This window comes from Pongo abelii, chromosome 20 (assembly GCF_028885655.2).
Source record: "Pongo abelii isolate AG06213 chromosome 20, NHGRI_mPonAbe1-v2.0_pri, whole genome shotgun sequence".
In the NCBI taxonomy this organism is placed as follows: domain Eukaryota; kingdom Metazoa; phylum Chordata; class Mammalia; order Primates; family Hominidae; genus Pongo; species Pongo abelii.
The window spans coordinates 17646363-17673191 of record NC_072005.2 but is presented as its reverse complement, the minus strand read 5'-3'; the positions used below and the strand labels follow the sequence as shown (position 1 = coordinate 17673191).

At 50.5% G+C, this 26829-nt stretch overlaps 1 protein-coding gene across 2 annotated transcripts; it reads left to right on the top strand.

Annotated features, from left to right (window-relative positions):
* Positions 1-4860: 4860 nt before the first annotated feature.
* Positions 4861-17798, top strand: TMEM221 (transmembrane protein 221). 2 transcript variants are annotated; one of them, XM_024236435.3, is made up of 4 exons: positions 4861-5406; positions 8255-8340; positions 16370-16600; positions 17246-17798. In XM_024236435.3, the coding sequence occupies exons 1-4, from the start codon at positions 5087-5089 to the stop codon at positions 17305-17307; spliced, it is 699 nt and encodes a 232-aa protein (XP_024092203.2). In that variant the 5' UTR covers positions 4861-5086; the 3' UTR covers positions 17308-17798. The 2 variants fall into 2 exon arrangements, with proteins under 2 accessions (XP_024092203.2, XP_024092202.2); XM_024236434.3 differs by having other exon boundaries at positions 16370-17798.
* Positions 17799-26829: the final 9031 nt, after the last annotated feature.

Sequence of the window (26829 nt, the reverse complement as noted above, 5' to 3'; positions counted from 1 at the left end):
ATCTGGCTGACAGGAAGAAGGAGGCTGGGGGCCTGGGAGGCCAGAGCATCCTGAATACTGGACGACCACCTCATTTCACGCTCACCTCCACTTCCAACCTCCAGGTTGGAAAATTGACCCAGCTCAGGACCCTGGTGCTGCCTGATGCTTCATGTTCCAGCAGCCCTCTCTGGACTCCAGTAGGCATATCTGTGAAATGGGTGCATTGAGCCTGGGCGTGGTGGCTCACGCCTGTAATCCCAACACTTTGGGAGGCCGAGGCAAGCGGATCACCTGAGGCCAGGAGTTCAAGACCAGCCTGGCCAATGTGACGAAACCCAGTTTCTACTTAAAAAAAAAAAAAAAATATATATATATATATATATGTATATGCATATGTATAGATGTGTATGTATATGTATAGATGTGTCTGTATATATATATGTGTGTATATATGTGTGTGTGTGTGTGTGTGTATGTATATATATATATATAAGCTGGCATGGTGGCACACGCCTGTAGTCCCAGCTACTCAGGAGGCTGAGGCATGAGAATCACTTGAACCTGGGAGGCGGAGGTTGCAGTCAGCCAAGATTGTGCCCCTGCACTCCAGCCTGGGTGACAGAGGGAGACTCTGTCTCAAAAAAAAAAAAAAATCACTTAAATTATCTGTACATCATACCAGGTTGCCCTTTTCCAACAAATCACAGCCGATGTAACCTGTCAACATTGTTACTATTATTCCAGCCAACATGCAGTGTCCAGCCATCTGTATCTGGGCAGTGAGGTTGAAGGAGTCCACTCTCTGTCCCTGTCGGGCTGTGTGCCTTGGACTGTATGGTGGAACTCTCCAAGCCTCACCCCCCATCCCCACCTCCCCACTCCCCACCTATCTGAGCTGGAATGAGAAGGGCAGCTTAGCAAAAGGCCAAGGTAGATGACTCACCATCTACCAAGAGCAGTGTGGGGCCTGCTTGTAGGGTTAACTTTCCAAGTTGAAGCCAGACACCCCCAAACTAGAGAATCACCCCACATAGAAACAGCAGGACCAGACCTTGGTATCTGTGTTCCCCCAACCCCAACACATAATGGCAAAACCTAAGACAGCACTGCAATGAATGTTGGCCATTTAGGTAATTGTCCCCTTATTGTGGGGTTTCATGTATGTTTCCACCTCCCCCACCAGGCTGTGAGCACCAGAAGGGAGAGCTGGGCCTGTCTTGGTCACCCCTGGGTCCTCAGAGCCCAGAACATAAATGGGCTCTCCACTGATGTTCATCAAATGAATACATGAAAATATCTTATATCTCTGTATTCCCACCACCCAGAGCAAAACTGTAGCCCTGATCCAAATGAATTGCTGAGCCCTCAACTTGAGACTTTTCCTTACCTGGAAAACATGGAAAATTCACCCTAACACTGGTGATGATGAAAGAATGAGTGTTGGGCTGAGGCCTGATGAATGAATGAATGAATCAATCAATCAATCAATTGAAAGAAGGAACAGGTTCCTGCTACAGAGGAAGAGGCCCAGAGAGGTTAAGGGATGTGGCCAAAGTCACACAGCAAAGAAGGAGGCCACCTGGAAGTGAAGGGTCACCCTCACCCTGTACTCTTCCTTGGGGCCATTTTACCTACAAGGCTGAGGGCACAGGGCCCACAAACTCTTTTCAAGGGACCCCAAAATTTTCAAACCTGAAAAAAAACTGGATTCTAGTCCAGGCGCAGTGGCTCATGCCTGTAATCCCAGCACTTTGGGAGGCCCAGTGGGTGGATCAATTGAGCTTAAGAGTTCCAGATGAGCCTGGACAATATAGTAAGACCCCATTGCTACAAAAAATTAATTAATTAATTTAAAATAGAGAAAGGACTTGAATAGACATTTCTCCAAAGAAGATATATGAACAGCCAAAAAGCCCATGAAAAGATGCTTAACATCATTAGTTATCAGGGAAATGCAAATAAAAACCACAATAAGATATTACTTTATAAGCATCAGAATGACTATTATCAGGGAGGAGGAGGCTGGGTGTGGTGGCTCAGCCCTGTAATCCCCCAGCACTTCAGGAGGCTGAGGTGAGAGGATCACTTGGGCATAAGAAGTTTGAGACCAGACCAACATAGCAAGACCCCATCTCTACAAAAAAATTTTAAAAACTGGCTGAGTATGGTGGCTCACACCAGTAATTCCAACACTTTGGGAGGCCGAGGTGGGAGGATCACTTGAGGCCAGGAGTTTGAGACCAGCCTGGCCAACATGGTGAAACCCCGTGTCTACTAAAAATACAAAAATTAGCTGAGTGTGGTGGTAGGCACCTGTAATCCCAGCTACTTGGGAGGCTGAGGTGCAAGAATCGCTTGAACCCGGGAGGTGGAGGTTGCAGTGAGCCAAGATCTCACCACTGCACTCCAGTCTGGGCAACAGAGTGAGAGTTCATCTCAAAAAAAAAAAAAAAAAAAAAAAATGGCTACTATGAGGAAGGGGGAGGCTGGGTGTGGTGGCTCACTCCTGTAATCCCAGCACTTTGGGAGGCTGAGGTGAGAGAATCACTTGAGTATAAAGAGTTTGAGACCAGACCAACATAACAAGACCCCAACTCTATGAAAAACAAAACAAAACAAAAAACTTAAAAATTAGCCAGGCATGCTGATGCTTGCCTGTGGTCCCAGCTACTTGGGGAGAGGCTGCGGCAGGGAGATCACTTGAGCCCAGGAGGTCAAGGCTGTAATGAGCTATGATCACACCACTGCAATCCAGCCTGGGTGACAGAGCAAGGCCCTGATGAAAAAAAAAAAGAAGAAGGAGGAGGAGGAGGAGGAAAGGAGGAGGAGGAGAAGGAGGAGGAGGAGGAGGAGGGCAGGAGGAAACACGTGTTGGGGAGGATGTGCAGAAAACTATTTTTAAAAACCTCAGACCTTGCTGGTGGAAATGGAAAATGGTGCAGCTGCTGTGGAAAAGTTTGAGGGTTCCACAAAGAGTTAAAATTGAGTAACTATGTGACTCAGCAACTCCACTTCTAGGAGTCCACGCCCCACAAGAATTGACAGCAGTGACTCAAGAAGATACCTGTGCACACATGTTTATAGCAGCATTAGTCACCTTCTCCAAAAGGAAGCAACAACACAAATACCCATCAGTGGATGAATGGATGAACACAATGTGTTCCAGACGCACTATGGAATATTACACACCCATAAAAAGGAATGAGGCACTGATCCATGCTACAACCTCGATGAACCTTGAGTACATCATGCAGAGTGAGAGAAGCCAGAATGCCACCACTTGTATGACTCCATTGATATGAAATGTCCAGAATAGGCAAATCCACAGAGACAGGAAGTAGATTAATGGTTGTCAGCCACTTGAGGAGGGGGAATGGGGAGTGGCTGCTAATGGGGACGGGGTCTCCTTTTGGGGGGATGAAAATCTTCTGGAGCTAGACAGAGGTAATGGTTGTACAACACTAAATGCCACTGAATAAAATGGTTAATTTTATGTTATATAAGTTTCGTCTCGATTTTTTAAAGTGCTGTGGGAATAATTTGGGGGACCAGTTGGGGAAGGGATCCAGGATTCTCCCTAGCCTCCTAGAGGAAGCAACTTTTACCCAAAGCCTTGAAGGAGGTAAGCAGAGGGGAAATCGCAGTCAATGACAGAGTCCCTGGGTTGAGATCAAATGAAAAGTGAATTTTTAAATTTTGTTATTTCTTTTTTGAGACACAGCCTCGCTCTGTCGCTCAGGCTGGAGTGCAGTGGCGTGATCTCAGCTCACTGCAGCCTTGACCTCCTGGGCTCAAGCGATCCACCTGTCTCAGTCCCGAAAGTAGCTGGGTCCACAGGCGTGCATCATCATACCAGGCTAACTTCCTTATTTTTTGTAGAGATGGGGTCTGGCTATGTTGCCCAGGCTGGTCTCAAACTCCTGGGCTCAAGCCATCCTCCTGCCTCAGCCTCCCAAAGTGCTGGGATTACAGTCGTGAACTACCTCACCCAGCCCTTTCTCTCTCTCTCTCTCTCTTTTTTTTTTTTTTTTTTGACGGAGTCTTACTCTGTCAGCCAGGCTGGAGTGTGCAGTGGTGCAATCTCGGTTCACTGCAACCTCCGCCTCCCTGATTCAAGCATTCCTCCCACCTCAGCCTCCCGAGTAGCTAGGACTACAGGCCATGCACCACTACGCCTGGCTAATTTTTTTTTTTTTTTTTTTTTTTTTTTAGTAGAGACGGGGGTTTCACCATGCTGGCCAGGCTGGTCTTGAACTCCTGACCTCAAGTGATCCGCCCACCTCGGACTCCTAAAGTGTTGGGATTACAGGTGAAAGCCACTGCGCCTGGCCTCCTTTCTCTTTTTTACTTTTTATTTTTTTAATTAATTAATTTATTTATTTATTTTGAGACGGAGTCTCGCTCTGTCGCCCAGGCTGTAGTGCAATGGCATGATCTCAGCTCACTGCAACCTCCGCGTCCTGGGTTCAAGCAATTCTCCTGCCTCAGCCTCCCAAGTAGCTATTTACAGGCTCCAGCCATCACGCCTAGCTAATTTTTGTATTTTTAGTAGAAACGGGGTTTCACCATATTGACCAGGCTGGTCTGGAACTCTTGACCTTGTGATCCGCCCGCCTCGGCCTCCCAAGGTGCCGGGATTACAGGCGAGAGCCACCGCGCCCGGCCTCCTTTTTCTTGTTTTAAACAACGATACAATCGATGCTTAGGGCGGCAGGGGGCGGGGTGGTGCCCTTTTCTGAACTTAGCGAGCTGTGGGGTTCCCGCGATCCAGTCCCTCGTGGGGCCTCCCCGCCCTGCGCCCCGTGCCAGGCCCCGCCCCACCAGGCCCAGTGGACCAAGAGGGGGCGCCCGTGGTGCCCCGGGAGGGAGGAGAAAAGACTTTGTCCCAAGTTTTCGCGGAGATTCGGCGTCCCGGCTGCGACCAGCACCCCGGAGCCCCCGTCCGTCTGGCGACCCCCAGCCCAGCCCCCGAACTTTCAGACACTCCCTGCAGCCCCGCCCCCTCGGGGACCCCCTGAGGACCCTCGGACTCCCCCCAACTCCCCTGCCCCCTAAAACCACTTCGATTCCTCAACTGTTCCCCCGGCCCGCAGGAACCCCCGCCATGGCCCGCTCTTACGGCGGCAGGGTGCTGGCCGCAATGACCCTGCTGGGCATCGCGGCGGCCGTGCTGGCGGCGCTGGGCGCGCAGCTGCTGTTCCAGCTGCAGGCGGGCCGCGCCGAGCTGCGGGGTCTGCGCGCCGAGGGGCTGGGCCAGGAGCTGGGCGCCGGCCCCGGACTGCCCGAGGACGCTGCCGGGGCGCTGCTGCCGCTCGCCGCCGCGCTGGCCGCGCTGGTGCTTGTGCTGGGGTTCACCTGCTTGCTGCTCGCCGCGCTCTGTGGCCACCTGGGCGCCGAGCTGGCGCGGGGGCCTGGCCCCAGGAGGTAGGGGGACTGGCCTCACCGCCTCGGAGGCCCGGCTGGGGGCTGGGTGAGCCTGGATGAACCTCTTCCCGTCTTTTGGCCTCAGGCTGGGGGGACAGCTTCCCTCCCCACTTCCCTCTCCCCACCACTCCATGTATCTCTGCCTCCCTCCTTTCCTCTCTTCCTCCCTCCCTCCCTCCCTCCCTCCATTCTATATTTGTTAAATTTTGCAGCAGGTGCAACCACTGCTGTGTCTCTCGTTTTGCAGATGAGGAAACTGAGGCTCAAAGAGGGTCCAGGATCAGCTTGCCTGTATCTCAAACAGGGGAGGCTGAGCTCTCAGGCTGTCTGGCTTGGAAGTGGGTGGGGGGCGGGACAGTGCTGGACTTGAACTTGGTTCTGGGTAGAGCCAGCCAGAGCCTGTGTCCTGGCCTGAAATTGAGTTCCTTCCTCAGGGACCTGAACTCAGGGATGTGGTCATTGAGGGACCTCTATCAGGGGCAGTGGTTGTGGAAGGATGAACCCTCCTTGAGCTAAGGACTCCGCTGTCCCACATAGTAGTGTTTCTCTCCAGAATGTCCGGGGAGAGGAGCCCAAATTCTAGTCCAGAATTCTGTGAAATTGAGCAGATGAGAACTCCCACCATTGGGGTAGATCCTATCCAGACCACGTACCTTCCACCCAAGGGACAATGAAATGCATGGGTCCCATGGGTCAGCAAACATGTGTTGGGTGCCTGCCTGCAGGGGAATGGATCTGGCTCAGGGCATCAGAGACAGCGGGGACCAAGTGGACCCAGACCTGCTCTCATGGAGTCACAGAAAATAAGGAAACATAACAAGGGCCAGGCATGGTGGTTCACACCTGCAATCCCAGCACTTTGGGACTTTGGGAGGCAGAGGCAGGAGGATCATTTGAGGCCAGGAATTTTTTTTTTTTTTTTGAGACAGTCTTTCTCTGTCACCCAGGCTGGAGTTCAGTGGCGCTATCTCGGTTCACTGCAGCCTCCACCTCTTGGGTTCAAGCAATTCTCCCACCTTAGCCTCCCGAGTAGCTGGGAATACAGGTGCCCACCACCATACCCAGCTAATTTTTGTATTTTTAGTAGAGGCGGGGTTTCACCATGTTGGCCAGGCTGGTCTCGAACTCCTGACCTCAAATGACCCACCCACCTTGGCCTCCCAAAGTGCTGGAAGGCCAGGAATTTGAGACCAGCCTGGGTAATATAGCAAGACCTTGCCTCTACAAAAAGAAAAAAAATAATAATTAGCTAGGTGTGGTGGTGCATGCCTGTAGTCCCATATACTTGAGAGGCTGAGGCAAGAGGATCCCTTGAGCCCAGGAGGTCAAGGCTGCAGTGAGCCATGATCATGCTTAGAATAACCACTGCACTCTAGTTTGGGCAACATAGTGAGACCCCATCTCTAATAATAATAATAGCAGATGGTAATGAGTGCTGAGAAGGAAAGGAAACAGAGAGATGGGATAGAGAGGAGATAGGACTTTGGGATTTCTTCAGCTTAGGAGGGTTGTGAGTGAGGAGGAAGGTGATGTGATTTAGGTTTTCAATGACCATCTCTAGCCACTGTGCTGAAAAGGGGACAGGAGGGAAGGCAACAGGAAGACGGGGAAGGCGTCCACTTTCATTATACTGGTGGGAGCTGAGTGAGGATGGAAGCTCTCATAGCCTCCATTTCCTCCTCAATCAGTCTCACCTCTTGGGGTCGCTGTTTGTACCATCAATAACAGCACGTGAAACTCAGTAAAATAATGGAAGCCAGGTGTGTAGCAAGTATCTGCACATAGTAGCTGCATCCTGAGTGTTGGGTGTTTGATTGGACTCATGTATATAGATGGATTATAGGGGAAAGAGAATGGATGGTGGACGGATGGAAGGAAGGATGGATGGATGGATGGATGGATGGATGGATGGATGGATGGATGGATGGATGGATGAGGGGTGGATCGATAGTGAATGGGAGATGGATGACCAGTGGATGGGTGGGTGAGGGATGGATAGATAGGATAGCGGAGGGTGTTTGAATGGATGGATGGATTAATAGCACACGGTTAAATGGGTGGAAGGCTGTATATGAGTGCTGGTCGAATAATCAATGAATATGAATGGCAAATGGATGGTGGACACTGACTTGGAAAAATGGAATGGTGGATGGATGGAGCACAGATAAATGGATAGATATCAGATAGGTGGATGGTGGATATCTAAATGATTGTATGGATGGATGAATGGATGGGGCTGATGGATGGATAGATAAGTGGATGGATGAATGAATTGATAAGTGGATGGATGAATAAATGAGTGGATGGATGACTGCGTTGATGGATGGATAAGTGGACGGACAGATGGATGGATGGATGGATGGATGGATGGATGGATAAGTGGATGGATGGATGAATGGAAGGATGGATGGATGGGTGGATGGATGAGTGGACAGATGGATGAATGGGTGGATAAATGGATGAATGGATAAATGGATGGATGGATAAGTGGATGGATGGGTGAATGGGCAGATGGATGGATGGGTGGGTGGATGGATGGATGAGTGGACAGATGGATGAATGGGTGGATAAATGGATGAATGGATAAATGGGTGGATAGATGGATGAATGGGCTGACAGATGCATGAGCTGATGGATGAATGGATGGATAGATGGAGAGTGGATAAGTAAATGGATGTAAATGGGTGGGCGAGTAGATGGATGATGGTTAGGTACTCACATAGATTTTGGGTCCCTGAAAGCTGGCTCCTTGTCTCATTTAAGCTGCTCTCCCTCCCTGTCCTCACTGACCTCCCCCCACCAGCTCCACTTCCTGAACCCTTTATCTTCCTGCTCCCCTTCATTCCAGGTCTGACTGGTTTCTCTACGACTGCCGCCTCCTCAGACACGTGGCCCTTGGCCTTTTCTGCTGTGGGATCTCCGTCTACTTAGCAGGTGTGTGCTGGAATAGAACGTGGGGCATGGGACCCTGGGTTGGGTAGAGAGCAGCAATGGTCCCCTAACTGGGATCAACTCTGCAGGCAGCCTCCTTGAGTTCACCTCCAGGCTCTGACACTTCCTTGCTTTGGTGCCTTGGGCAGTCTCTCTGTGCCTTGATTTCCTCATCAGTACAATGGGAATAACTGTCATTACCTCACAGAATCCCTTGAGGAGATTTTGAGATTTAATCCTCATGAAAGCCCGTAGGACCAGGCATAGTAGCTCACATCTGTAATCCCAGCAATCTGGGAGACTGAAGTAGGAGGATCACTTGAGGCCAGGAGTTTGAGACCAGCCTGGGCAACATAACAAAACCTTATCTCTAAAAAAAAAAAAAATATATATATATATATATATATGTGGACTTGGTGTGGTGGTACACACCTGTAGTCCCAGCTACTCGAGAGGCTAAGGTGGGAGGATCACTTGAGCCCAAAAGGTTGAGGCTGCAGTGAGCCATGATCGCACCACTGCACTGCACTCCAGCCTGGGTGATACAGTGAGACCCTATCTCATTAAAAATAATAATAATAATCATAAGCCCATGGATGGCATCTGACTCCAGCAGGGACTCCACAAATGCTAGTTGTCATCAGAACACTTCTGATTCATCAGTTTTATACATTTGTTTGAATAAAAATTTTCATGGCCTGGGTGGTGTCTAAAGATAGCATTTTGGCCAGGCGCAGTGGCTCACGCCTGTAATCCCAGCACTTTGAGGGGCCGAGGCTGGTGGATCACCTGAGGTCAGGAGTTCGAGACCAGCCTGGTCAACATGGTGAAACCCCATCTCTACTAAAACTACAAAAAAAAATAGCCGGGCATGGTGGCGGGTGCCTGTAATCTCAGCTACTCAGGAGGCTGAGGCAGGGGAATCACTTGAACCCGGGGGGCAGAGGTTGCAGTGAGCCAAGATCGCACCACTGCACTTCAGCCTGGGCAACAAGGGCAAAACTCCGTCTCAAGAAAAAAAAAAAAGAGCATTTTACAGGTTGGAATGAGTAAAAGCTGTTTTGGTTACAAATATCAATCTCCAGTTCAAAAATGGCTTAAGAAAAAAAAAAAGGATACCCCAGATGCCGGAATGCACCACACTGTCCTTCCTTCCTGATTTGTAATAACTTTTCTTCAATCAACTTTCTTTCATTCATCCGGGTTGGTAAAGGAACCAAATCATTAAGTGTCTTTCAAGAGACTCCTAATGCCTTATATTTGGTTTTAGTCTTGAAACAAATGTGTTGATGATGCTGCAGACTCAACGCTGAATCATATATAAGTCCCTGCCAGCCCTGTAAACAATCTGTTTTACAGCAAGAAAAAATATCCCACTGAATGAAAAAACAGGATTTGCTATTACTTTTTTTTTTTTTCATAGTCCCACCACAGAAAAATAGAAGTTTAAAAAGATATTTAGGCCGGGTGCGGTGGCTCACGCCTATAATCCCAGCACTTTGGGAGGCCGAAGTGGGTGAATCACTTGAGGGTAGGAGCTCAAGACCAGCCTGGCCAACATGCTGAACCGCACCCGGTGAAACTTTATCTCAATAAACAAATAAATAAATAAATGTTTAAAAAGATATATTTAAAAAAATTTTTTCGATGCGGAGTCTCGCTCTGTCACCCAGGCTGGAGTGCAGTGGTGCGATCTCAGCTCACTGCAAGCTCCGCCTCCTGGGTTCACGCCACTCTCCTTCCTCAGCCTCCCGAGTAGCTGGGACTACAGGTGCCCACCACCACGCCTGGCTAATTTTTTGTATTTTTAGTAGAGATGGGGTTTCACCGTGTTAGCCAGGGTGGTCTCGATCTCCTGACCTCAGGTGATCCACCCACCTCGGCCTCCCAAAGTGCTGGAATTACAGGCGTGAGCCACCGCGCCCGGCCCTGAGCCACCGCTCAGGGCCCTTAAAATATTTTTAATGAGATGTGAGCCTAAGGCTCACTGTGGGAGTTTATATACGTGAAGTGCACGGAACGCTGCATAACTTTTGTTGTTTGACTTAATGAAATGCTCCAGAGGTAGTTTTTTTTAAAAAAGGAGAAGGGATGGATGACTTGTGCATCTGAAATTATCAGGGGAAGCTGGCTTCAGGTGTGGCTGGATGCAGGCGCTCAAATTAGGTTATCAGAAATGCCTCTCGGCCGGGTGTGGTTGCTCACACCTGTAATCCCAGCACTTTGGGAGGCCGAGGCGAGTGGATCACTTGAGGTGGAGTTTGAGACCAGCCTGGGCAACATGGTGAAACCCCATCTCTACTAAGAATACAAAAATTAGCCAAGCATTGTGGCATACCCCTGTAATCCCAGCTACTCCAGAGGCTGAGGCAGGATAATTGTTTGAACCTGGGAGGCAGAGGGTGCACTTAGCCGAGTTCATGCCACTGCACTCCAGCCTGGGCGACAGAGTGAGATGCCATCTAAAAAAAAAAAAAAAAAGAAAGAAAAGAAAGAAATTAGCCAGGCATGGTGGTTCATGCCTGTAGTCCCAGCTACTCAGGAGGCTGAAGGCAGGAGAATCGCTTGAACCCAGGAGGCGGAGGTTGCAGTGAGCCGAGATTGTGCCACTGCACAGCCTGGGTGACAGAGCGAGACCCTGTCTCAAAAATGATGATGACAATAATAATAATAATAATAATAATAATAATAATAGTAATAGAAAAAAGAAATAGAAATGCTTGTCACTTCACCTCTTCATCTGCTGTTCCCTGAGTGGGCTTCTCTCTGAGAAAGATGGCTCTATCTGTAAGCACTTTTGACACGATGCCTGGAGCCTTGAGTCTTTGCACAGGCCAACAGAAATATTAAAGACCTAGGGAATAAGATATCCTCATTCTAAAATACAAGAACAATTACAAAAGGAAAAAAAAGGTAACATTATGTCAGCCTCACTAAGCGTAAAATTGAGAATTCATTCACCTCCCATTTAGATTGTTTTTGAGGCTAGGTGACCTCATTCAGCAAGAATTCCCCAAGCACATCCAACTAATCATCCATTCATTGCTAGCTAGAACTAAAAGAATAATTACAAAATCCCTTTCAAAATGTTTCCAGCAAAAAAAAAAAAAAAAAAAAAGTCCTTGGCCTTGCTTTCACATGTGGGACATCATGCAGTGTGATAACTTCCAAAGCAATAGTTCAGAGCCAGAGAACGGTATAAACAGCCTGGAAAGTGCCAAAAAAAAAGTCCCCCATGTGTTCTGGGCCCCTCTCCTACCAATACCCGAGACACTGCAGGAAAATCTATCTGTCCCAGTAGCCCAGGCTAAAGTCTCAGGGCTGACTCTGGCAGGCTGAGCTTGGGCGATGTAATATTCCTCCACCAATCACTAACATCAGGGGAAGCAATTAATGCTCTGATTGGCTGAGCTTGGTCCAATGGGGACATCATTGATGCCAAAGTGGGTTACTGATCCCAAATCCACTCTGCAGTGTAGAGATAGGGGCCAGATCAGGGATTCTCCACTGAGACTGATTCTGGCCTCAGAGGAACTTTTGTCACTGCCTAGAGACATTTTTGGTGGTCGCCACAGAGTTGAGGGTGGGATGCTACTGACATCTAGTGGGTAAAAGCTGCTAAACGTCCTACGATGCACCACCACTAAGAATGGTGCCAACTGTCTGCAGGAGAGGCTGATGGAGGGCTAGCTAGCTCGGGTCCTCAAAGTCCCTTCTTTTTTTTTTTTTTTTTTCCTCTGAGATGGAGTCTTGCTCTGTTGCCCAGGCTGGAGTGCAGTAGAGTGATCCCAGCTCACTGCAACCACCACCTCCCAGGTTCAAACGATTCTCCTTCCTCAGCCTCCCAAGTACCTGGGATTACAGGAGCCCACCAGCATGCTCGGCTAATTTTTGTATTTTTAGCAGAGACAGGGTTTCATCATGTTGGCCAGGCTGGTCTCAAACTCCTGGCCTCAAGTGATCCGCCCACCTCGGCCTCCCAAAGTGCTGGGGTTACTGGCTCGAGCCACCGTGCCTGGTCCCTCAAGGTCCTTTCTTATTCACATTGGCTGACTGAGGCCAGAGAGAGGTTGTGAATCTCTCAGTGTCCCCCAAGCCTGGGGTGTGGCAAACCTGTGGGCACCGGAGAGTAGAGAGCAGAGGCTGGCTCCTCCACCTTGACCCTCACCGCCACCCCAGGCAGAGACAGATAGAGATGCAGGACCCTGAGAGCTGAGTTGCTGGGGGTGTTTCTGGTTTTGTTTGTTTAGAGACAGGGTCTTGCCATGTAGCCCAGGCTGGACTTGAACTCCTGGCTCAAGCAATCCTCCTGCCTCAGTCTCCCAATCCAAGTAGCTGGGACTACAGGCGTGCACCACCATACCCAGTTAAGTTGCAGTTTCATTGTGGCAAAGTACACATAACAAAAACATTACCATTTTAGGCCGGGCGCGGTGGCTCACGCCTGTAATCCCAGTACTTTAGGAGGCCAAGGCGGGTGGATCACGAGGTCAGGAGATCGAGACCATCCTGGCTAACAAGGTGAAACTCTGTCTCTACTAAAAATACAAAAATTAGCCGGGTGTGGTGGTGGGCGCCTGTAGTCCCAGCTACTCAGGAGGCTGAGGCAGGAGAATGGCATGAACCCAGGAGGCAGAGCTTGCAGTGAGCTGAGATTGTGCCACTGCACTCCAGCCTGGGCAACAGAGCGAGACTCCGTCTCAAAAAAAAAAAAAATTTACCATTTTAACCAGTGTATTTTATTTCTATTTTTTGAGACAGGGTCTCGTTCTGTCACCCAGGCTGGAGTGCAGTGGTGTGATCATAGCTCACTGCAGCCTCCATGTCCTGGGCTCAAGCAATTATTCTGCCTCAGCCCCGCAACTAGCTGGGACTATAGGCAAGCACTGCCATTCCTGGATAGTTTCTTTTTTGTAGAGACTGGTCTCCCTATGTCACCTGAGCTGGCGTCGAAATCCTGGCCTCAAGCAACCTCTCATCTCGGCTTCCAAAAGTGCTGGGATTACAGGTGTGACCCACCTCGCCCAACCTTTAACCACTTTAAAGTGTACAGTTCAGTGGGATTTAGCACATTCACGGTCTTAGGCAACGATCGCTACTATCTGGTTCCAGAATATTTTCATCACCCAACAGGAAACCCTGTCCCCATTAGCAATCACTCCCCATTCCCCCTTCCTCATCCCTGGCGGCCACTAATCTACTGTCTGTCTCTATGGATTTACTTGTATTTTTTTTTTCTTTTTTCTCGAGACAGCGTCTTGCTCTGTTGCCCAGGGTAGAGTGTAGCGGCACGATCTCGGCTCACTGCAACCTCCACCTCCCAGATTCAAATGATTCTCCTGCCTCAGCCTCCCAGGTAGCTGGGATTACAGGCATATGCCACCACACCTGGCTACTTTTTATATTTTTAGTAGAGACAGGGTTTCACCATGTTGGCCAGGCTGGTCTCCAACACCTGACTTCAGGTGATCCACCCACCTCGGCCTCCCAAAGTGCTGGGATTACAAGCATGAGCCACTGCGCCCAGCCAGGATTTGCCTGTTCTGGACATTTCAGATCAATGACACCTCACACTCTGTGGCTATTTGCATCTGGCTTCTCTCACTCAGCATGATGTTTTCCTGGTTCATCCACATTGTAGAATGGAACGGTGCCTCATTCCTTACATGCTGCATCAGATTCCCTCATATGGGTATTCCACCAACAGGGAGGCATTTTTTTTTTTTTTTTTTTTTTTTTTTAGACGGAGTCTCGCTCTGTCGCCCAGGCTGGAGTGCAGTGGCGCAATCTCGGCTCACTGCAAGCTCTGCCTCCCGGGTTCATACCATTCTCCTGCCTCAGCCTCCCAAGTAGCTGGGACTACAGGCACCCGCCACCACGACCGGCTAATTTTTTGTATTTTTAGTAGAGATGAGGTTTCACCGTGTGAGCCAGGATGGTCTCGATCTCCTGACCTTGTGATCTGCCCACCTCGGCCTCCCGAAGTGCTGGGATTACAGGTGTGAGCCACCGCGCCCGGCCAGGGAGGCTTCTTAAGAGATAGAGCAGGTGGTCGGGCGCAGTGGCTCATGCCTGCAATCCCAGCACTTCGGGAGGCCGAGGCAGGTGGATAACCTGAGGTGAGGAGTTCAAGACCAGCCTGACCAACATGGTGAAACCCCGTCTCTACTAAAAACACAAAATTAGCCAGGCATGGTGGTGCATGCCTATAATCCCAGCTACTCGAGAGGCTGAGGCAGGAGAATTGCTTGAACCCGAGAGGCAGAGGTTGCAGTGAGCTGAGATTGTGCCACTGCACTCCAGCCTCGGCAACAAGAGCAAAACTTAATCTAAAAAAAAAAAAAAAAAAAAAGATAGAGCAGGTAGGTCCCGTTTCTCCCCAGCTCCAAAATCCCCCTACTCATTGCTCTTAGAAGAAAACCCAGTGGGGCACAGTGGTTCACGCCTGTAATCCCAGCCTTCTTGGCAGGCCAAGGCTAGAGGATCACTTGAGCTCAGGAGTTGGAGACCAGCCTGGGCAACAAGGCGAAACCCCGTCTCTACTAAAAATATAAAAATTAGGCTGGGCCCAGTGGCTCATGCCTGTAATCCCAGCACTTTGGAAGGCCAAGGCGGGCAGATCACCTGAGGTCAGGAGTTCAAGACCAGCCTGGCCAACATGATAAAACCCTGTCTCTACTAAAAAAATACAAAAATTAGCCGCCATGGTGGCGGGTGCCTGTAATCCCAGCTACTTGGGAGGCTGAGGCATGAGAATCGCTTGAACCCCGGGAAGCGGAGGTTGCAGTGAGCAGAGGTCGCACCACTGCACTGCAGCCTTGGTGACAGAGCAAGATTCTTTCTCAAAAAAAAAAAAAAAAAAAATCAGCCAGGCATGGTGGCATGCACCTGTAGTCCCACCTACTCAGGAGGCTGAGGTGGGAGAATCACCTGAGCCTGGGGAGGTTGAGGCAGCAGTGAGCTGTAGCCGAGCCACTGCCTTCCAACCTGGGTGACAGAGCAAGACCCTGTCTCAAAAAAAAAAAAAAAAAAAAAGAAGAAGAACAAGAACAAGAAGAAGAATAAAAAGAAGAAAGAAGGAGAAGGAGAAGACCCACACCCCTTTCTGTGGCCCCCAATCCCATCTGGTCCCCAACATCCACTCCTTCCTTAACTCCTCCATCTCTCCCCCACCTCTCCACCTCTCTGCTCCAGCTACACAACCCATTTTTCTTTGTTTTTTCTTTTTGTTCAGACTGAGTCTCACTCTGTCACCCAGGCTGGAGTGCAGTGGTGCGATCTCGGCTCACTGCAGCCTCCATCTGCCAGGCTCAAGCAATTCTCCTGCTTCAGCCTCCTGAGGAGCTGGGATTACAGGCACCCGCCACGATGCCCAGCTAATTTTTGTATTTTTTGTAGAGACAGGGTTTTACCATGTTGCACAGGCTGGTTTCAAACTCCTGACCTCAAGTGATCCACCCGCCTCAGCCTCCCAAAGTGTTAGGATTATAGGCGTGAGCCACTGAGCCCGGCCAGAACCCGTTTTGCTTTTTTCTGAGCCTCGGACACTCTTGGGTGTTTCCACCTCAGGACCTCTGCACTTGCCACGTCCCTGCAGCTGTCATCCTCCTCAGCTCTCCCAGAAGCTGCTGCTTCTTCTCCCAGGGTCTCAGCTCAAATAGCTCCTCCTCAGGGAAGCCCCTGCCCACAGCTGCTGAAATGAGTCTCTTTCTGTTGTCTCCTTCAGAGGCAGCCCTGTGCTTCAGAGCACAGACTCTGGAGCCCACCAGCCTGGGTTAAAATCCCACCTCTGTCACTTCCTGGCTGTGTGGCTTTGAGGAGTCCCCTAACCTCTCTGGGCCCCAGCTTTCTTCTCTGTAAAATGGATGTGATGATGATGCATGCATGGGATGTGGGAGGATTAGATGCCTATTCTATGTGCCCGTCATGTGGCAGGGTTTTTCGTGAGTTCTCCCTGTGTGCAAGAACTCCCTGAGGGCTTGGAGGGCAAATGTTTGTTGACTGAATAAATGAGAGTCGTTTCCTTCCCTAGCACTGTCCATCTATGCCTTGCTACTTTTCGAGATCGAGACAGGCGCAGCAGCCGCTTCCATCCTCGGCTTGGGCGCCCTGGTTCTGGTAGCTGTGCTGACCCACACTCTCCTCCGGGCTGCCCGGGCCGCCCGCCGTGGGCTCCATGAGTTGTCCCCGCCATCCTTTGAAGATGACCTCGCCCGCCCTGCCGAAGTCTCCAAGGCCAGCCCCAGAGCTCAGCCTCAGCAGGGTATCCATCGTCGGACCCCCTATTCAACCTGTCCAGAGCCTGGGGACCCCTTTGGGTCCATGGCCACTGCCACAGCACCTGCAGCCCTGGGTGGAGGCTGGGAGAGCAGCCTGCCTGCATCCCGAATGCACCAGACACTGTCGGCTGGCCTGCGGCACTGGGACGGGGTTACCCACGAGATGCGTCGAATGCTGGGCCACAGACCAGGGAGCACAGGGAAGGACTCCACACTGGTGTGAGCCCAGGGATGAGGAATAGAGACCTGGTGTAAGAAAAGGATACCATAGAGATAGGTTCGGGTTCAGCTGCAGTAGCAGTAGGACTTGATTTTTCTGTCATTTTATTGCATCCTTGGCTTTTGTCCTCAAGGTTGCCTCGTGGCACAAAATAGTTGCCAGAGCTCCAGCCTTCACCTCCTCATTCTGAGGGAAAGTCAGAGGCCAGCGCTGGCTGGGTGTCTCCTGGAAGTTTTCCCAGGAAGCCTCGAAACCCTTCTTTTTATATCCCACTGGCCAGAACAGAGTGACTTGCTGCAGGGGAGGCTGGGAAATGCGGCTGTCCAGATGGATGAGATTCTGTTACTGGCAGAAGGGGAGCGGGGGGGCTTAGGCAGTGATTCTCTAAGTGTCTCCATCCATTTTACAGACGAGGAAACCGAGGCCCCAAGAGAGGCAGTGACTCACCAGGGGGCCCACGGCCAGGACTGAGCACCAGAGCCAGGATTCTCACCTGAACCCCGTAATCTCCATGCTGCTGATGTGCAAGTCTCAGACTCTGCAAAATCCGCCGCACCCCCTCGGGCTGTGAACATTTCAAACCCATGTGTGCCAAGCTTGGAGCAGCCCAGGGCCAGGGGCACGGCTGGAGGGCTGGACCCAGGTTCCTGGCTGTGGACTCATGGCTGAGGGCTTAGCCGCTTTGTGCCTCAGTTTCCTCATCTGTAATATGGGGACACGAAGTGGCCCTGTCTCCAAGGGCTCTGACAAGACACATGACTTCATGTGAGGCATTCCGGGGACCCCCACACAATAGGTCCTCAATGTGTGTTAATCGTTCTCATGATGCTGCTGCTGCTTCTGGGGTGTAGGCATGGGTAGTTTCTGGGGCTCAAGGAAATAACAGAGGGGTCTCCAAAGGTCTCCTGTCTTGCACAACCCACAAGTAAACTCTGATGTTCACTATCTGTGTGTTACTCAATACTCAATTGTGCTGCGTGGCCAAGCCCAGGCCCATGGGTGGGACTTGGGTCAGGGGAGGGAAGGGCACGAGTGAGGGCCAGGCCATGCCCCTTGTAGTCCCCAGGCTGGGACACATGCTCCACCAGTTAGTTTGGTTTGGTTTTGGTTTGAGATGGAGTCTTGCTCTGTTTCCCAGGCTAGAGTGCAGTGGCACGATCTCAGCTCACTGCAACCTCCGTCTCCTAGTTTCAAGCAATTCTCCTGCCTCAGCCTCCCGAGTAGCTGGTCTTACAGGCGCCCGCCACCATGCACGGCTAATTTTTATATTTTTAGTAGAGACAGGTTTCACCATGTTGGCCAGGCTGGTCTCGAACTCCTGACCTCAAGTGATCCCCTGCCTCGGCCTCCCAAAGTGCTGGAGTTACAGGTGTGAGCCACTGCTCCTGGCCTTTTTAAAATTTTTTTGAGATGGAGTTTTGCTCTTGTGGCCCAGGCTGCAGTACAATGGCCCAATCTCGGCTCATTGCAACCTCTGTCTCCCGGGTTCAAGCAATTCTCCTGCCTCAGCCTCCCAAGTAACTGGGACTACAGGCAAGGGCCACCATGCCCGGCTAGTCTTTACATTTTTTGTTTGTTTGTTTTTGAGACAGAGTCTCACTCTGTCGCCTAGGCTGGAGTGCAGTGGCGCGATCTCGGCTCACTGCAACCTCTGCCTCCCTGTTTTAAGTGATTCTCCTGCCTCAGCCTCCCAAGTAGCTGGGACTACAGGCAAGGGCCATCATGCCTGGCTAGTTTTTACATTTTTAGTAGAGATGGTGTTTCACCATGTTGGCCAGCTGGTCTCGAACTCCTGACCTCAAGTGATCCACCCACCTTGGCCCCTCAAAGTGCTACAGGTGTGAGCCACCACGCCTGGCCTGAATTGTATACTTTTAAATGGTTAATTCTATGTTAATGTGATTTTTCACCTCAACACATTTTAAATTTTTTTTTTTTAAAGAAAGGGATTTGCTCTGTCACCCAGGCTGGAATGCAGTGTTGTGATCATAGCTCATTGCAGCCTCCAACTCCTGGGCTCAAGTGATCCTCCTGACTCAGCATCCACAGTAGCTGGGACTACAGGCATGCACCACTACACCTGGTTAATCTTTGTATTTTTTATTTTTGTAGAGATGGTGTTTTGCTATGTTGCCCAGGCTGGTCTCGAACTCCCAGGCTCAAACAATTCTACCTCAGCCACCCAGTAGCTGGGATTACAGGGGTGTGCCACCATGCTCCCTCCCACACACACAAAAATAAAGCAAGGCTGGCGCAGTGGCTCATGCCTGTAATCCCAGCACTTTGGGAGGCTGCGGTGGGCAGATCACGAAGTCAGGAGTTCAAGACCAGCCTGGCCAACTTGGTGAAACCCGATCTCTACTAAAAATACAAAAATTAGCTGGGCATGGTGACGCAGGCCAGTAATCCCAGCTACTCAGGAGGCTGAGGCATGAGAATTGCTTGAACTGGGACCCAGGAGGTGGAGGCTGCAGTGAGCCGAGATTGTGCCACTGCCCTCCAGTCTGGGCTACAGAGCAAGACTCCGTCCCCCACCAAAAAAAAAAAAAAAACAAAAAAAACCCAAAAAATTAGCTGGGCGTGGTGATGGGTGCCTGTAATCACAGCTACTCGGGAGGCTGAGGCAGGAGAATCGCTTAAGCCGGGGAGGCGGAGGTTGCAGTGAGCCGAGACCACGCCACTGCTCTCCAGCCTGGCCACAAAGCGAGACTCCATCTCAAAAAATAAATAAATAAAAATAAATAAATAAAAAATTGCAGCTTGGGCACCTCAGCAACCTCACCCTAGGCTGGTCCCTGCTTTTCCTCCTGATATCTCGAACTTGAACCTTGGAAATGATAAGGTTCCAACTTGGGAGGCCAGGCTGAAAACCACCCCCCTCGTCTGCACTGCCTGGAAGGGGAGCCGAGTTACTGAGCATCTTCCTATCTCAGCCAGAATCAGGTGAGGCACAGGGCAAGGCTGGTCCTGGGGCTGCAGCCAAAACCTGCAGACTCCAGGCACCTGATATGGGTTTGGCGTGCAGCTTTCAGAGTGTTCCGGGAGCTGGGCAGACCTGCCTTAAGGAACAGTCATGCAAACTCAGTTTCATTCTTTATAAACAGAGGTGATCTCCCCTACCCGCCAAGCCATAGGCACAAGGCCCCAGTCGAAAAGGGTAGAAATGTCTCCATTAATTCCACGGGCCTCGCAAACACAAGCTCTGTCAGCATTCTGGTATGTTCTAGGGTATGAACAGTATCTGTCAAAGATGTTGTCTTGCGAGAGGATCATCCTTGCGAGAGGCCAGGAGTTCAAGACCAGCCTGGGCAATATAGGTAGACCCCCATCTCTAGGAAAAATTAAAAATTAGCCAGGTGTGGTGATGCACACCTGTGGTCCCAGCTACTTGGGAAGCTGAGGCGGGAGGATCAGCAATGATTGAACCAACTGCAATCCAGCCTGGGCAACAGAGCAAGACACCATCTGTTTATAAGAAAAGCAGGCAGGGTGCATTGGCTCACTCCTGTAAGCCCAGCACTTTGGTAGGCCAAGGCAGTCGGATTGCTTGAGGCCAGGAATTCAAGACCAGGCTGGCCAACACGGCAAAACCCCATCTGTACTAAAAATACAAAAATTAGGCCGGCCACGGTGGCTCACGCCTGTAACCCCGGCACTTTGGGAGGCCAAAGTGGGTGGATCATGAGGTCAGGAGTTCAAGACCAGCCTGGCCAACATGGTGAAACCCCATCTCTACTAAAAATGCAAAAATTAGCTGGGCGTGGTGGTGGGCATCTGTAGTCCCAGCTACTTGGGAAGCTGAGGCAGGAGAATCGCTTGAACCCCAGAGGCGGAGGTTGCAGTGAGCCGAGATCGTGCCCCTGCACTCCAGTCTGGGCGACAGAATGAGACTCCGTTGCAAAAAAAAAAAAAAATTAGCCACGCATAGCCAGGTGTGACGGCTCATGCCTGTATCCCAGTACTTTGGGAGGCCGAGGCGGGTGGATCACTTGAGGTCAGGAGTTCAAGACCAGCCTGGCCAACATGGTGAATCCTGTCTCTACTAAAAATACAAAATTAGCCAGGTGTGGTGGTGCTTGCCTGTAATCCCAGCTACTTGGGTGGCTGAGGCAGGAGAATCACTTGAACCCAGGAGGCGGAGGTTGCAGTGAGCCGAGATCACACCATTGCACTCCAGCCTGGGCGACAGAGCCAGACGCTGTTTCAAAAAAAAAAAAAAAAAAAATTCCATGGGCCTTGCAAACACAAGCTCTGTCAGCATTCTGGTATGTTCTAGAGTGTGGACAGTATCTGTCAAAGATGTTGTCTTGCAAGAGGATCACCTGAGGCCAGGAGTTCAAGACCAGCCTGGGCAACATAGGGAGACTCCATCTCTACAAAAAAATTAAAAATTAGCCAGGCGTGGTGCACACCTGTGGTCCCAGCTACTTGGGAGGCTGAGGCAGGAAGATCAGCAGTGACTGAACCACTGCGATCCAGCCTGGGCAACAGAGCAAGACCCCATCTGTTTAAAAGAAAAGTAGGCAGGGCACAGTGGCTCACTCCTATAATCCCAGCACTTTGGGAGGACAAGGCAGTCGGATTGCTTGAGGCTAGGAGTTCAAGACCAGCCTGGCCAACATGGCAAAACCCCATCTCTACTAAAAATACAAAAATTAGCTGGTCATGGCCGGGCGCTGTGGCTCACACCTGTAATCCCAGCACTTTGGGAGGTCAATGTGAGCAGATCGCTTGAGGTCAGCAGTTCCAGACCAGCCTGACCAACATAGTGAAACCTCATCTCTACTAAAAATACAAAAATTGGGCCAGCACGTTGGCTCGTGCCTATAATCCCAGAACTTTGGGAGACCGAGGCGGGTGGATCACTTGAGACCAGGAGTTCAAGATCAGCATGGCCAACATGGTGAAACCCCATCTCTAATAAAAATAAAGAAATAAGGACCGGGCACGGTGGCTCACGCATGTAATCCCAACACTTTGGGAGGCTGAGGCGGGCGGATAACCTGAGATCAGGAGTTTGAGACCAGCCTGACCAACATGGTGAAACTCCATCTCTACCAAAAATACAAAAATTAGCCGAGCGCAGTGGTGGGCGCCTGTAATCCCAGCTACTAGGGAGGCTGAGGCAGGAGAATCGCTTGAACCCAGGAGGCAGAGGTTGCAGTGAGCTGAGACTGCACCATTGCACTCCAGCCTGGGCAACAAGAATGAAACTCCATCTCAAAAACAAACAAACAAAAATTTAGCTGGGCGTGGTGGTGGGCACTTGTAGTCCCAGCTACTCGGGAGGCTGAGTCATGAGAATTGCTTGAACCTGGGAGACGGAGGTTGCAGTGGGCCAACATCGCTCCACTGCACTCCAGCCTGGCGACAGAGCGAGACTCCATCTTAAAAAAAAAAAAAAAACAAAAAAAAAACCCAAAACTACAAAAATTAGCTGGGTGTAGTGGTGCATGCTTGTAATCCCAGCTACTCGGGAGGCTGCGGCAGGAGAATCACTTGAACCCGGGAGGTGGAGGTTGCAGTGAGCCACCGAGACCGCACCACTGCACTCCAGCCTGGGCCACAGAGTGAGACCCGGTCTCAAAAAATAATAATAATAATAAAAGAAGAGAAGGATAGGCACAGATCCTGGACTTAGTACTGTGGTTCCCAGAGCCCTCAGCTCCTTCCTCTGTAGCCCAAGATGATGTAAGCTCAGCCTAGAAATGTTAGGATTGATGATACCCAAGTCAGAAGCAGTTGGAGTAGGCTCCATCGGGCCCCTCCAACCCTTGCGTGATGCAGTCCCCAGGCCTGCCTGGGCTCAGAGGGCTGGGATTTTGCAGGGTGAGTGGCCCTGTCATCAGTGACAATTGGTCTAGTCGGACCCAAGGCCAGGATGGGTCATCCTCAGGCCCCTGGTCACACACAGACTCCCCAAAATGAGATCTGGGGCTGCTTTTGGGGCAGCTGAGAAGGACGGCAGAGAGGACAAATGGCATTTGCTTTCTGGCTGGATCGGGTTCTGTGGCTGGCGCCAGAGGAGCGTGGGCGAGACCTGGCAGATGATCGGGAGCTAGGAGATGCAGGCAGGTGCCTTAGCACCAGGGACCTAGTTTTTCCAAGGCAGCTGAAGAGTCTGGGGAAAGGGTGTACATTTTGCATCATCCCCGCTCACCTCCCTTTCCAGAAGAACTCACTGTCCCCCATCTCAGATTCCTAGGGCCAGGCCAGGTCTCCGCCCTGACACAGACTCTCTTCTTGGCCTAACTTGAGTCAGAGTCCTCTGAAATCTCTTCTGCATTGGGCCTTGACCTTGGCTCCCATCCTGTCTTTGATCTGTCTCGCCCAGTTTTAGCAAGAATCCTGCTAAGTCAGTTTCTTGATAGCTGATCGCCCTGGCCTGGCTTCAGCAAGGATCCTATTAAGAGAGTTTAAGGTGACTCCACAAGCCTTTATAATTTTCTATCCACTGACCCCCCTTGCCCTGCTCCGTGGCTATAAATCCCCCCTTGTTGACAACTTCGTGGATTCCGAGTTGAGCTCAATCTTCCATGCAGTAGTCTTGAATAAAGCCTTGTTTACTTTTAACAATCATCAGAATTATATACGCGTGTGGATTTTTCTTTTTTCTTTTTTTTTTTTTTTTTTTGAGAGGGAGTCTCACTCTGTTGCCCAGGCTGGAGTGCAGTGATGTGATCTCGGCTTACTGCAACCTCCGCCTCCCAGGTTCAAGCAATTCTCCTGCCTCAACCTCCCGAGTAGCTGGGACTACAGGCACCCACGACCATGCCCGGCTAATTTTTTTTTTTTTTTTTTTTTTTTGTATATGTAGTAGAGATGGGGTTTCACCATGTTGGCCAGGCTGGTCTTGAACGCCTGACCTCGTGATCCGCCCACCTTGGCCCCTCAAAATGCATGGTGGCTCACGCCTGATCATGTATGTTTTTTCATAGAGATGGTGTTTCACTGCTGCCCAGGCTGCCCTTAAGCTCCTGAGCTCAACAGATCCTCCCAGCTTGGCCTCCCAAAGTGCCAGGATTACAGGTGTGAGCCACTGTTGCACCCAGCCCCCAATTTTTTTTTTTTTTTTGAGACAGGGTCTTGCTCTGTCACCCAGCCAGGAGTGCAGTTACGAAATCATAGCTCACTGCAGCCTTCACCTCCCAGACTCAGGCGATCCTCCCACCTCAGCCTCTCGAGTAGCAGGGACTACAGGCACGTATCACTATGCCCGGCTAATTTTTAATTTGTACAGACAGGGCCTTGCTGTGTTGCCCAAGCTGGTCTCAAACTCCTAGGGGCTCAAGTGATCCTCTCGCCTCAGCCTCCGATAGTGCTGGCATTACAGGCATGAGCCACCATGGCTGGCCAACTTTAATTATTTAAAAGCTTGCATGTTTCTTTAGACAACACCGTCCTCACTGTGAGAAAATGACCCTCCCATTAGGCCGGTTTCTGTACCACTACAACTAACAAAGTCTATTGCCGCTAAGAAATAAGACTTAGCTTTGCTATTTATTTATTCATTTACTTAGAGATAGGGTTTTGCTCTGCACCCAGGCTGTTTACTTTTTTTTTTTTTTTTTTTTTTTTTTTTTGCACACAGAGTTTCGCTCTTGTTGCCAAGGCTGGAGTGAAATGGTGCGATCTTGGCTCACCATAACCTCTGCCTCCCGGGTTCAAGCGATTCTCCTGCCTCAGCCTCCCGAATAGCTGGGATTACAGGCATGCGCCACCACGCCCCACTAATTTTGCATTTTTAGTAGAGACAGGGGTTTCTCCATGTTGGTCAGGCTGGTCTTGAACTCCCGATCTCAGGTGATCCGTCCGCCTCGGCCTCCCAAAGTGCTGGGATTACAGGTGTGAGACACCGTGCCCTGCCTTACTTATTTATTTATTTAGAGACAGGGTCTCACTCTGTCACACAGGCTGGAGTGCAGTGGCGCAATCATAGCAAACTGCAGCCTCGACCTCCTGGCCTCAAGCGATCTTCGTGCCTCAGCCCCCAAAAGTGCCGGGATTACAGATGTGAGACTCCAAGTATGACAGCCTTAGTTTTTCTTTTTCTTTTTGAGATGGAGTTTCACTCTGGTTGCCAAAGCTGGAGTGCAGTGGTGCAATCTTGGCTCACTGCAACCTTGACCTCCCGGGTTCAAGCAATTCTCCTGCCTCAGCCTCCCAAGCAGCTAGGATTACAGGCATGTGCCACCACACGCAGCTAATTTTTATATTTTCAGTAGAAACAGGGTTTCACTACGTTGGCCAAGCTGGTCTCGAACTCCTGACCTCAGGTGATCTGCCTGCCTCGGCCTCCCAAAGTGCTGGGATTACAGGTGTGAGCCACCATGCCCAGCCAGCTTTTCTAAACCACAGAGATCTGGTGGATGTTTACAACTGCAGCAGAATGTCGGCCACCACAAGACTACAACAGCCCAGAGGAGAAACAGCAGCACAGCAGCCATCGTACACGTCCATGGGCATGTACTTATGGGAGGAGGAAGGTGTGAGTTTAGGGTGGTGAATTTCTTCTTTTTCTTTTTTTTTTTTTTTGAAATGGAGTTTCACTCTTGTTGCCCAGGCTGGAGTGCGGTGGCACAGTCTCAGCTCACTGCAACCTCCACCCCCCAGGGTTCAAGCGATTCTGCTGCCTCAGCGTCCCAAGTAGCTGGGATTACAGGCACCTGCCACCACGCCTGGCTAATTTTGTATTTTTGGTAGAGATGGGGTTTCACCATGTTGGCCAGGCTGGTCTCGAACTCCTGACCTCAGGTGATCCGCCCGCCTCAGCCTCCCAAAGTGCTGGGATTACAAGCATGAGCCACTGTGCCTGGCCACGTTCTTGTGGTTTTTGTTGGTGATTTTGCTATTGAAATTCCCCCAGACACCGAAATGCTGTCCAGGATTCCTAAGTACCAAAAAGCTGCGATGGCTGGGCTCGGTGGCTCATGCCTGTAATCCCAGCACATTGGGAGCCGAGGCAGGAGGATTGCCCAAGGCCAGGAGTTCAAGACCAGCCTGGGCAATATAGTGAGACCCCCCCCCCATCAGTACAAAAAAAATTTTTAATTAGCCCAGTGTAGCCTGTAGTCCCAGCTACTCAGGAGGCTGAGATTGGAGGATCACCTGAGCCGGGGAGGTCAAGGCTGCAGTGAGCTATGATCATGCCAAAAATAAAATACTTAAAAAAAAAAAAAAAGTCTGTGATGCACCTCATGGAGAAAATCCGTTATAGAGAAGCTTTATGCAGACATGAGTTTCGGTGCTGTTGGCTGTGAGTTCAATGTAAATGAATCCATCGTAGATATTAAATAAGGTGTTTTTAAACAAATGTACATAAAACAAGGTTGTATGAATTGGTGGATGAAAATGGTGTGGCCTGGGCCGGGCTCAGTGGTTCACGCCCGTAATCCTAGCACTTTGGGAGGCCGAGGCGGGGGATCACTTGAGGTCAGGAGTTTGAGACCAGCCTGGCCAACAAGGTGAAACGCCGTCTCTACTAAAAATACAAAATATAAATTAGCTGGTTATGGTGGCCTGAGCCTGTAGTCCCAGCTACTCGGCAGCAAGGGGTGCGGGCTGAGGCAGGAGAATCACTTGAATCTGGGAGGCAGAGGCTGCAGTCAGCCAAGATCATGCCACTGCACCCAGCCTGGGCGACAACGTGAGATGCTGTCTCAAAAAAAAAAAAAAAGGCCCAGGTGCAGTGGCTCACACCTGTAATCCCAGTACTTTGGGAGGCCGAGGAGGGTGGATCACAAGGTCAGGAGATTGAGACCATCCTGGCTAGCACGGTGAAACTCTGTCTCTACTAAAAATACAAAAAAGTAGCTGGGCGTGGTGGCGGGCGCCTGTAGTCCCAGCTACTCAGGAGGCTGAGGCCAGAGAACGGCGTGAACCCGGGAGGCGGAGCTTGCAGTGAGCCGAGATCGGCCACTGCACTCCAGCCTGGGCAACAGAGCAAGACTCTGTCTCAAAAAAAAAAAAAAAAAAGAAAGAAAAGAAAAGAAA